The 12277-nt window shown below is 37.5% G+C and overlaps 1 protein-coding gene across 1 annotated transcript in view; it reads left to right on the top strand.

Moving 5' to 3' along the window:
- Positions 1-631: 631 nt before the first annotated feature.
- The window catches only part of LOC137654687 (MAM and LDL-receptor class A domain-containing protein 1-like), a 53285-nt gene continuing 41639 nt past the window's right edge, over positions 632-12277 (top strand). The window contains exons 1-7 of the mRNA XM_068388563.1: positions 632-806; positions 2933-3106; positions 7766-7838; positions 8308-8459; positions 10357-10505; positions 10887-11022; positions 11207-11482. Of these exons, the coding sequence (XP_068244664.1) occupies positions 737-806; positions 2933-3106; positions 7766-7838; positions 8308-8459; positions 10357-10505; positions 10887-11022; positions 11207-11482 (1030 nt within the window). The 5' untranslated portion in view covers positions 632-736. The remainder of the gene's footprint in view (positions 807-2932; positions 3107-7765; positions 7839-8307; positions 8460-10356; positions 10506-10886; positions 11023-11206; positions 11483-12277) is intronic.

The raw sequence follows: 12277 nt of genomic DNA, 5'->3' as shown, positions 1-12277 counted from the left end.
GTATATATATATATATATATGTGTGTGTGTGTGTGTATATATATACATATATATATATATATTTATATATATAATATATATGTATATATATATATATATGTGTGTGTGTGTGTGGGTATATATATATACATATATATATATATATATATGTGTGTGTGTGTGTGTGGGGGTATATATATATATATATACATATATATATATATATATATATATTTTTATATATATGTAAATATATATATATATATATATATATAAATACTGTATATATATACATACATACATACATACAGTATATATGTATTTGTGCGTGTGTATTGTTACTCTAGTAATGAATTAAAGTGCTCCTTTCTTCTTTTGTCTTTATTCTTTGACTGCTGAAAATTTCTAACCATTTCATGAAAGGAATGCAAAAAGCACTTTCCAATTTTAATAGAGAAAGAACAATCTAGACTTGCCCTGCGAAAGTAAATATTTGAAAGATAGTAAAATCAATGTAGGCCACTTCCAACCTGGTATAGGTTCCACCTCCATGGAGATAATGCTCATTGGGTAGATATGTCAACACAAATGCTGTCAACAGTTGTGTACTCTTTGTTGGTCGTAATCAGGATCCCGTGAGTCTTTTGTTTATTATTTAGCATTGTGGGTGTTGCACTGTTCTGGTGAATATCATTAATGCTTATCCTTGGAGTTAGTCTTGCAGCAACAGAGATACCCGATTGATTTCCCAGGAAACATGGGTCGCTGCAATAAAGCGGTTTTATTTGTGGCGTTTTGGTGTTTCCTCGGTGGAATTTTTCATGAAGGTAAGGTTGAATTATAGATACATGAAAATATACATTTTTAAACATTTGTATTTCAATCTTATGTAATTTCTTGAACTTTTTATATTCAGGGGGTGGGGCTGCCTCTAAACAAATTAGTTCGAGTTTGATAAGTTTTTAGTTTTTTTTATGAATTTATCAAGATAGGATCCAAAACGTTTGTGATTAAAAGCACCAGCTTCAACTGAAGGAGTTGAGAGTTTCTAGTTCTCTCTGATAAATGTATTATACATTTAAAGGAGCGGTTGACCTACTTACCCTCTTACGTGAATTTAGATCATGGAGATGACGTTTTGGCAAAGGCCTATACCACGTATTTTTGTTATTCTCTTATTATATCTTTTTATTATTATTATTATTATTATTATTATTATTATTATTATTATTATTATTACCAGCTAAATTACACCCCTATTTGGAAAAGAAGTTTGCTATAAGCTTTTTAAAGACACCAACAGAGAAAATAACCCAGTGAGGAAAGGCAGCAATCAGGAAACAACAGTGTGCCTGAGTGTGCCCTCAAGCAAGAACTCACAGCGGGATTGAAGGGATATACTCGCTTGTGTGGGGTTGGGTTGAGGAGCATATAATCGTTCAAGTGGGGTTGTGGGATTTGTTTTCTGGAGTTCCTACCTCCCACTCTTTTATTTAAGAATGTTATCTCTTATTAATAAGAAATTATCTTATATACCACTACTCAACCAGTGAGAGCTGATATCAGGACATTTGCTGTCACTAAGGATTTATCTTTCGGTAGTTTAATTGTTAGTGTAAATGCTACTATAATTTTCACATGAAATAGGTTAATGGAAACTGGACTATCCCATAAAAGAATTAATCATATAGCTTCCAAGCGTTTTCTTATTGTAATAAAAAATATATTTTTTCCACTGCAGTGACGAACAAAATATTTTTTTTTTCTTTACTTACCCACAGACGTTTTGGCAACCCCCTTTGAACAGTGTCAATTTAGTTTTTGCTTTCAAATTTCTTTAACTCTCCCTATTCCTCAACACATTTTTTTTATTGTTATTTGATGTAATGATTTTCTTTTTTTCTAATCTGGATATTAAATTTTTCAGTGATAATTTATTGTGAATTGAATTATTTGATGTATGCCTTCTCTCTCTCTCTCTCTCTCTCTCTCTCTCTCTCTCTCTCTCTCTCATTTTACAAGGATATGTCATGGCTACTTTTCCATGAGACTAATTTATGCATTCGAAGTTATGAGGCGTCCTTCGATTAGCAATTTCTTAACATGAACCATAGTGACCTTTGTACATCATATGAAATTTTATTTAACGAACACCAATAAAGTTTATATATTATAATCGTATTACAAGTGCTATTGTCATTCATGATTGTATTATTGGCCTTGAATTCAAGAATAAGGATCTAAGAAGGGAACAGATGCCCGTAAGCATTGTAACACAATGTATCATATTGTTTATATATATATATATATATATATATATATATAAAACATCAGCCGTTTAAAGTCCATTGCAGAACAAATGCCTTAGACATGTCCTTCCATTCGCGTCTGTTTATGGTCTATCTATGTTAGTTTATACTTGTAAATTTTCATAGTTCGTCAATTCATCGACTTCTCTACCTTCCCTCGTTTCATTTGCAATGTCCAGGGACCCATTCTGTTATTCTTAATTTGCATCTATTATCTTTCATTCTAATTATATACCCTACCCATGTTCATTTCTTTTTCTTACTTGTTAGAATACCCTCTACATTAGGTTGCTCTCATATCCATGTTTATTAGTGTTATCCCCATATATATATATATATATATATATTTAAGTGGGAAAAGATGCAGACAAAGAAGAAAGAATATATATATATATATATATATCTATCTATATATCTATCTATCTATATATATATATATATATATATGTATATATATATATATATATATGTGTGTGTGTGTGTGTGTGTGTTTGTGTGCAAACCCATTAATCCTTGGTGGAGTGTTCAAACATCCATGATGAAAGGCCTATAATTTAGTAATACATCACCTGCCTCTTCTTGGTTAGGTTTTCAATCTTTCCCAAGCCCGTATCTATTTATTTCAAGCCCACGTCTCTTTTTAGGTTTTGGTGAAATCACGAGAAAATCAGAGCTAGGAGCAACATCTTCCAATTGCACTGAGGACCAGTTTGAGTGTGAAGATGGAACTTGCATATCAATCGAGCAACGTTGCAATTTTGTTCGTGATTGTGAGCGCGTGACCAAAGGTCTTCAAGGCAGCGACGAAGATGGATGCTGTAAGTGTGTGTTTGTGTGTTTGTGTTTGTGTGCTTTACTGCTTTTGTCAATATTTTTTAGTTTTTTAATGTATGCTTTATTTATTAATAAATTCTCTCTCTCTCTCTCTCTCTCTCTCTCTCTCTCTCTCTCTCTCTTTACATTATATATTTAATTGATTATTTTGATTATTATTTTTGATATTCTTGTTATTGTTGTTTTTGGCTACAATTTTCTAGTTGCTTAAAATGCCATTACAAATATATATATATATATATATATATACATATATATATATATACATATATATATATATATACATATATATATATATACATACATATACATACACACACACACACACACACACACAATAACAGAAAGCCCTCAACCATCAAACTAATAGGTTCCAAGAAGCTATCCTCCCAATTCACATCCTACAGTTTTCAGTTTCAAAAGTCAACAAATAGACTTGTTACAAGTTACAAATGTCGTCTTGCTTATTGCATTAAATTATATAATATTGTTTTTTACTACAGTACTGTATTGCATTATAAACTTTTGATACAATCTCTGAGATTTATGATTTCAGTTGGATTTATGTTTGTAAGTTGTGGACCTGCTGGTATGCATAAAATTTCATATCATGAAAATAGATACTCTGATGCATACTTTCAGTTCGCATTCACCTAAAGTAGACTAGAGTTTAGAAAGTAATGAAACCTTGTTTGTCCCATCACTCATACGAATCTTACGCTATTTATTAGGAATTATACTTTCGGCGAAGCTGAAATTAGTCATAAGGCTTTTAACGAGGTGGCACTACCCCTCCGCTAGTTAGCGGGGAGTGGGGGGTTTAATTGGAGTAGCCGGGCACCCTGCTCACACACACGCTGGGTCTGTGGTGTGCCCTGTGTTGTCTAATCACTTTTCACTTTTGGCTCAGTGAGAGTAGACGTACGTCTCTCTCCTCTCCAACTGTTTTTCTAGCCTTTGACTTACTTCCTTTCATTTTGTTCTCTTTTCTTTCTTCGCTTCCGATTGTTCTGATTCTACAACACTCTCCTTCTGCTCCTTTGTTCTAACGACATGGCGTAGGAACATGGACAGGGCCAGACTGGGTGCCTTCAGGGTTCCAGTCTGGTGTGGGATCCCTTTGGGGTAACCCCAGAAACCAACTTTGGCAACTTTTCAGAGGTAATGCTCCATGCCGTCCTCCAACCTGAACAATGGTTGTTGACGTGAAGCTTAAAGCGCTGCCCGGAGGTCCGCCTCCAGGTGTTGGTTTTTCCTCATCCTAGGGAAACTCCTCTACATGCCACTTCACCAATCTTCCATCTCGGAGGTAGAATTGCTGACAGCGGCAACACTCTCGGGGTTCGCCGGCGGGAATCTGATTCATCCATTTCCTGCCCTTCATGGGGTAACTCCTTTTGAGGGGAACCCAGAGAACAACACTCGGTGCCAACCTTAAATTTGAGATAGAGCTCGTTGAAGGGAAGCAGAGAGTGCTGCCTAAATGTTTGTCTCCAGGTGTTGGAATTTTCCCTTTTGAGGAAAATTCTCTCCACCAGCCACTGATCAGCAATCTTCCTGCTTGCGGGGAGGTCTACCGACAGTGGCTGCAGGAGTTGGTTTTTCTCATCCCGGGAGAGACAATCTTTTCTTGTTCGGTTTCCCCCACGGGGCTTCCTCCAGCGGGAATTGGATTCGTCCATTTCTACCCTTCTTTGGGTAACTCCTTCGGAGGTAACCCAGAGAACAAGCCTCGGGTTCGTTCTCAGGCAGTACACTATATTAACCTTCAATTTGAGACAAGCTCATTGAAGGGAAACAGTTGCTGCCCGGAGGTTAGCCTCCAGGTGTCAGAACTTTCCCTTCCGAGGGAGAGTCCCTACACCAGCCACTGATCGGCAATCTTCCTCCTTGCGTTGGGATTGCCGACACGGGCTCCAGATGTTGGTTGTTTTTCTCCCGTCTGCGGGAGAGTCTGCCTTCACCTATTCGGTCTTCCCTTTTGGGGCTTCCTCCAACGGGAATTAGATTAGTCCATTCCCCACTCTTCCTCTTTGAGAGCAGCCATTCGCTCCATTTTGGGACCTCCGATCGCCAACTCGCTGTTGACCAACTCATGAACTTTGCTCTCCAAGGAATTCACCAGTTCGCCGGTCATCGATCCCAGCTTGCGATTTGCCAATCACCACCTTCAGATTGTCATTTGCCACGCTGATCGCCGTTTGCCGGCTGTCAAGCTCCAACTTTCTGATCGCCAGCTTGCCGCTTGCTGCTTGCCTGCTCGCCGTTCATCGGTCGCTGTTCACTGATCACCCTGCTATCGTTCGCCAATCGCCAGCTTGCCTGGTCGCCGACCTCCGATCCACCAGCTTGCCGATCACTATTCCACCAATTTCTGTTCACTGAATGGCATTCACCAACTAGCTGATCGCCGATTTGCCAGTTCGCCGATCGCCAGTTTCCGATTGCCATTCGCTGATCGACGTTTGCCAATCACCGTTCACCAGCTCGTCGTTCCAGATCACCTGATCGTTTTTCGCCGATCACCAGATCGTCCGTTATTTGCCGATTGAAATTTCGCCATCTCGCAGCCCATCAGCCCTCCATTTGCCTGCTTGCTGATCGCCGTTTGCCAGCTTGCCATTTGCCGATCACCAATTTGCTGTTCACTGATTGCCAACTTTCACTAGTTCGTTGATCACCATTCGACAGATAACAGCTCGCCAGCTTGCCGTTAACCAGATCTACGATCATTGTTCGGCATTTCAGCGATTGTCAGCCACCGAGCACCATTCGCCGTTAGCCAGCTACTTTGCTGAGTGCTGTTCATCAGTTCACAGATCTCTGTTCGCCAGCTTGCCCTTCGTCAGCTCACCATTCATCAGCTCGCTGTGCATCAGCTCGCCATTCGCCGATCGCCGTTCGGCCAGATACATTACCCGTTTGTCAGCTCGCTGATCACCACATCACTGGTTGACAACTTACTGACCACAATGTTCACTGATCAACGTTCGCACCTGCTCATCGTTCATTGGATCGCCTTTCGTCAGCTCACAGATAGCCTGTTCACCGTTCGACAGTCCACCATGCGACTACTTGCTGTTCACCAGTTTGCCGTTCGCTTGCTTGCCGTTCATTGTTCAGCAACTCGTGATTGTCACTAGTCGGCTCTCCTCTAGGTTACTCTTAGTACCAGCGCACACTTTCAACACCTTACAGTATGGTTTTCCTCTGGATACTTTGCCTTCCGTGCTAAAAGTTACTTCTGTAATGATCTATCCTGACTGAGACCCCTCACTGCTTTGAAGCTTTTGCCTCCTGTGATACTCTCTTACTCTTCTTCACACTTCTCTCTTTGGTTGGCGCTGGTTCGGCAGTGCTCCTTCTGAAGTTGAAGGAGTTTAACCCTTCAGACTGAAAGTCTTTCATGGCATGATCACTGGTCCACATCAACGGTGGTTACACCAGTGATATCTTAAGGTTCTACCTCGAAGAAGATACAATAGGTTGCCCCAAAGATTCGGCACGCTTCACCAGCCCTGGGAAGGCCAAAGGAGGCTCACCAAGAACACATTCTTGACTGGGATCCACAAGGTCATGAACCTTACATTGAATCATTATCCTTCTCCTTATAGAGGTGATCTGCATAACATTAAGAGCAGGAATGCACCCCTAACGTTTACAAACAGCTACTCTGTGATGCAGGCCATGCCAGTGGCAGGATGAAAGTGCTAATGACCACCTCCCACTTCCTGCAAGACATGACCCATGGGAACATGGAGATGCTCTCCATTGTTCCTGTGGTGGCTACACAATAAATGATTTACAATTTAACACCTCAAACTCCATGATCGACAAGTAGCAGATGGGGAGGGTAGAGTTAACCAGGTATAAGCCTGGGATGGTGGACGAAGAATGACTGGCTCTTTCTTTCATCCAACAGCTTCTATGATACTCTACAAAGCTGACCTCGAGTGTCTCCAGGTATATACTTGTTGTTTCTCCACACCCCCTGGCGAAGTGGGATTGTGTAATGTCTCTAGTTACTTCTAAGATTCCTACGTTTCTGATAATGTTTTCCCTTGACTAATCACACTGCTAGCATCACACATTCACCAAAAGTGTTCAGGCGGCTAACTGTGTTTTGCACTACTAGTTTAACGAGGTCTCAGTGTTTCTCTTTGTTACGTGTGGAAAATCCTGAGGTCAAAGACAAGCCTGTTGGTCCGGATTTCCACCCTCCTAAAGGGTGAGTCATCCCTATTAATTAGCTTAGGGTTTGTATGAGTGTTGGAATAAATGATAAATTTGTAAGCAAATTGTATTTTTCCTAATGTATGCAACCCTGGAGCTATTTATACAAATTGGCCTGCCATCATCTACCCCCCCCCCCCCCAAGAAGTCCTGCCTGCAATAAAAAGTGACTAGACAACACAGGTGTGTGTGAGCAGGATGGCCACCTACTTCAGCTACCCCTCCCACCCCCCATCCCTGCTAACTATTGGTGGGGTAGTTCCACCTCGTTAAAGGTCTTATGAATAGTTTCAGCTTCGCCGAAAGTATAATCGCTAATAAATAGCTCCAAGTCTGTATATGTTAGGATAAATACAAATTACTTCAAAGTTTGTCATTTTATAATATAATGTTTTAATCTTTTTATCCAGTGGCAGAAACTTGTTCCTTCGAGAACAACAATTACTGTGGATGGAAAGCGTTCCCAGGCATAGGAGGATTCACGTAAGTCTCTCTCTCTCTCTCTCTCTCTCTCTCTCTCTCTCTCTCTCTCTCTCTCTCTCTCTCTCTCTCTCTCTCTCTCTCTCTCTCTCTCTCTCTCTCTCTCGAAATTTTCCTTTACTTTGAAAGCTTTACTTGATCATTCAAGAGGCTAGAATAGTGACTCGATGTGTATACATGTGGTCAAAGCTGTATTACATTGGTTTTCATAATTTATGTTTTATTTGTATTAAGTATTAGGTAGAATCTTGGATTATGAGTCATAAATTCCCCCAAATAATAGAATTCAAAATAATTAAAGACAGAAAAATATATGTATGTTGATTACTTGACTTTTGCTGTATAAATATCTGAAACTTATATTCTTGCTAGGCATGATAATGTTGCTTCAAAAAAAAAAAAAAAAAATAATAAGGAACCCTACATGTTAACCTTAGGTCAGTAGACTAACTGAGGTGTAATATGTTTTCAGATGGGTTGATACTCAAGCCAAAGACAGGCCTGGTGAGAAAGGCCCTCCTGTGGATCATACAGAAGGAGACGATTCCGGGTGGTATCTTCTAGCAAAGTCTGGAGAGACACAGGAAGGAGCTGAAACATGGTTGTCCCCAGAGATCCCACCAGGTAAATACAAACATGCACATATGCTATATATCTCCCCTATATAATAAAGAGCAAGTGTTTTGTTATATATATTTCATTCCTGTCATGCTGAGCTGCATTGCCAAACGTATGACTATTTGGTTTCTCCCCACCCCTCAAGAGGAGGGAGAGGGAGTAATCATAACCCACACAGTATATATATATATATATATATATATATATATATATATATATATATATATATATATATATATATATAGTGTGTGTGTGTGAAGAAAAACGTATCTGTGTTGTGTTGAATAATACATTATTTATTAGTTTACTGAAGACTGAATGAAAGGATGTTATAGTGGTAAAAGAAGATTTTGATGTATATTGTATCATTATATATTGCCATCCTGTATTATTGAACATACAATTTGGATAATTCTATTGTTGTGATCCAAGGGAAAGTAATAGTGTATATTGGTAAAAAGACTGGTTAACCGTAAATATCAAAACTGCCTAGTAGAGTGATGATAATTCACGAATTTATAGAATGATATATAAGATAGATAGTGTCTCTCTTTGAGTTGTTTTCAGTCAAGAGCTTATTGTAACTTCATGAAAGATTAGGGTTTTCAATGTTTTTAATTTTAGAGAAATAATAATAAATTATTACTTATACATTAACAATATCAGTACCATATTATGTTGACTTAAACAATTCCCTAGAAACTTTAGCACTGTTTTTTTTTTTTTTTTTTTTTTTTTTTTTTTTTGTGTGTGTGTGTGTGTGTGAACTCTTTACCACTTCATAGAAACCACCTTTTTACAGAGACTCAAAATGTTCAGTATTGTTTAACATAGAATGTCATGTGATAAGCAAAAGTATATCTTTGAGTGGAATAGCTCCCAAGAAAAAAATAGGTGTAATTACCTCATTTGCACTGAATCGTTGACACAGATCCTACCCTAAAAGCAATTCATAACATTGACTGGTTCATTCATCAACACAGAAGTCTTATTGTAACTCATTACCACTTTATACACTGTTGATTTTGAGCATTTTTAGAGTGCTTACGTTCTAATACTACTTTTGCGCCTGTCAAAAACGTTTAGGTTTTTCTCTCGCCCTTTCTTGTAATACTTCTAAATTGCACATTCTGTTTGCTGCCCCATCCTTCTTCATTTATTCCACGTAAGGGCGTTTCTCAAATCGCAGTTATTCATCCTTTCACATATGTTAGGTATTTTACAACTGTTACATTTTTTCATATCCTCAACCTTCAGCTTTTATTGTAAGACATACAGTATGCTATACAAGCAATTCATCTCCATCTCTACAGCTTCAACCTCTTTTCTTTCATCCATATTCAATATCCACACTTCACTTCCATAATGGAGAGTTGGCACAACTATTCCTTCATACAACCCACCTGAGACTTTCATAGACACTCCAAGTTTCTACCCTATTTTGTACACACCCTTCTACCTTCCTTGCTTCCTTGATATGCTGCACCTACTACAAAATTCCTTTACTGTAATAGGAAATACCTATGCAAATTGATGGTTTCCATCATCCCTATGTCCATATCAACATTCATACCTTCATGGTCTTCCAAATTTCCTTTGTCCCTCACAAGCCTACTTTTGCACAAACTTTACTTTGAAATTTGTTTACTAGCTTCTTGAATGTGTCTTGACAATACCTCTAATATCTCCAAACATCAGTTGTTCCACACTCATTCAAAAAAAAATTTCCACAGACAGAATACATCCTTATCTCAGCCCCATTCTTACACCAAACCAGTCACTCTCCCACCTAAAAAATTTAGTGCGTATATCCCTACCATGATGAAGATTATTTCATTCTAAACAACCTGCCTTGAAGTGAATGTCTATTGCTCATCATATGCTTCACTATTTCCTTTTACAGGTCGAACTTCTGAAAACTGTAAACTTAAGTTTTGGTATTGGCTTTCTGGCGATAATCCTGGTTCGATTCACATTCTGAAAGAATATGAAAAAGGGCATAGTACAGAAATATGGATGACTGATGGAGACCAAGGAGAAGAATGGCATTTGGTAAATAAACATCATATATTTTCCACCTTTTGTGACTTGGCTGTTTTTCAGCACCATCTCTCTCTCTCTCTCTCTCTCTCTCTCTCTCTCTCTCTCTCTCTCTCTCTCTCTCTCTCCATAAAATACTGCATGCTAATTTTCTTTCATCTTTTATTTTATTTTGTTTTTAGTAAGAAGCCTCCAATTTCTGTATAGTGATCATAATACTTCATGTAAAAATATCAACTAACTTTAGTATGTATGAAACAGCAGGTTTCTGTGGTTCTAGTCTTATGGAATTTGGAGCTCTGACCATAGTCTGAGAATGAAGAAAAATTGTACTGTATTTACTGATATGCATATTAACTTTGACATCTCTAACCTTATTTCTTATCCGTGAAGGACATGGCTCCCATCGGAAATATGTTTGACCAAAACTTGACGATAGTTGCAAGTAGAGGTGAGACTTATAATGGGGCCAACGCTTTAGATGATTTCATGTTTTTAGACTGCCAAACTCCCTTCTACCCTCCTGCTAGTGAGTACATTATTAACAACTTAGTTTTTTCACATTTGTTCTACTTTTATATAACTTGCATGTCTGTGTAACAGGTCTCTCCCCAGAAATAGATTTTTCCTTCGTCAAAATCCCTTAAATATTTGATACTTATTAGAAAGACCCTAACTTAATCTAATGATAATTTATCTTTTCTTTGTACTAGATACAACTTGCAAGGATTTAAACCAGTTCCAGTGCAGAGATGGAATGTGTGCATTACAGACTGTCGTTTGTGATTACTCTGACGATTGTCTAGATTTCAGCGATGAGAATCCTATTACGTGTCTCAATTACAAATTGAGCTGTGATTTTGAGATCGGCTTCTGTGGTGATTGGCAGCAAGATACTGATGACACCACCAACTGGATTCGCTTGCAGGCTTCTGCCGAAGTAGAAGGGACTTCTCCAGAGGCCGACCATACTGTACTAACGGGTGAAGGTTGGTAAAAATTTATCTTCATTAGAGAATTTAAATGAAATGGAACAATCAAAACACAAAAATGTTTATTACAATTGTACTACTGAAGGTTATTTGGTATTATTATTATTATTATTATTATTATTATTATTTTAGCCAATTTGTTTCTGACTTTATGAAATTTAGTATATAGAGTTCTGTATGTACCCTTGTGACTGGTAATTATTTACAAAAAATATTATTTCTTGAACCTTTACCAGTCACAGGACATCTTAAAAGATCATTTTTTTTTTTTTTTTTTTTTTTTTTTTTTTTTTTTTTTTTTTTTTTTTTTGAGGATACTTAATAATAGACTCTGAAGTAGGTGATTATTTCTTCCTAGTATTTTTTTCACCTTGACTGATGTTCAAAGTCACTGTTCCATTTAAAAGCAAAATTTGGAATTTTCTCTATAGATATCAAGTACTGTGATAATTAGTGCATATGGTTTTTAAAATCTTTGTTAGAGTATATGAAAAAGTTCTGAGAAAGAGTATTTTACTATCACCTATTTCGTGCAAGTCATTCACTCAGTGTCTGCTAGAAATTTTAGTACTCTAACAGTCACTATTGTTATCTTTAATTATTATTTTGATATACAGTGTTTATTAGAATTTATGACTTCATGTATCTTTAGTAAGTTTTATAGGGCAACAATTACATTTAATTGCAATGTCAATGCCAAATGGTATTACCTGTATGTGAAAACAGATGCAGTTGAAATTTATCTACGATTGTGTTAGCATGCATACTTAAAACCAAAATATGAAAATTCCT

The sequence above is a fragment of the Palaemon carinicauda genome, chromosome 15 (assembly GCF_036898095.1).
Source record: "Palaemon carinicauda isolate YSFRI2023 chromosome 15, ASM3689809v2, whole genome shotgun sequence".
Classification (NCBI taxonomy): domain Eukaryota; kingdom Metazoa; phylum Arthropoda; class Malacostraca; order Decapoda; family Palaemonidae; genus Palaemon; species Palaemon carinicauda.
Note: the sequence above shows the minus strand (reverse complement) of the source record. Positions and strands in the feature narration are given on the sequence as shown.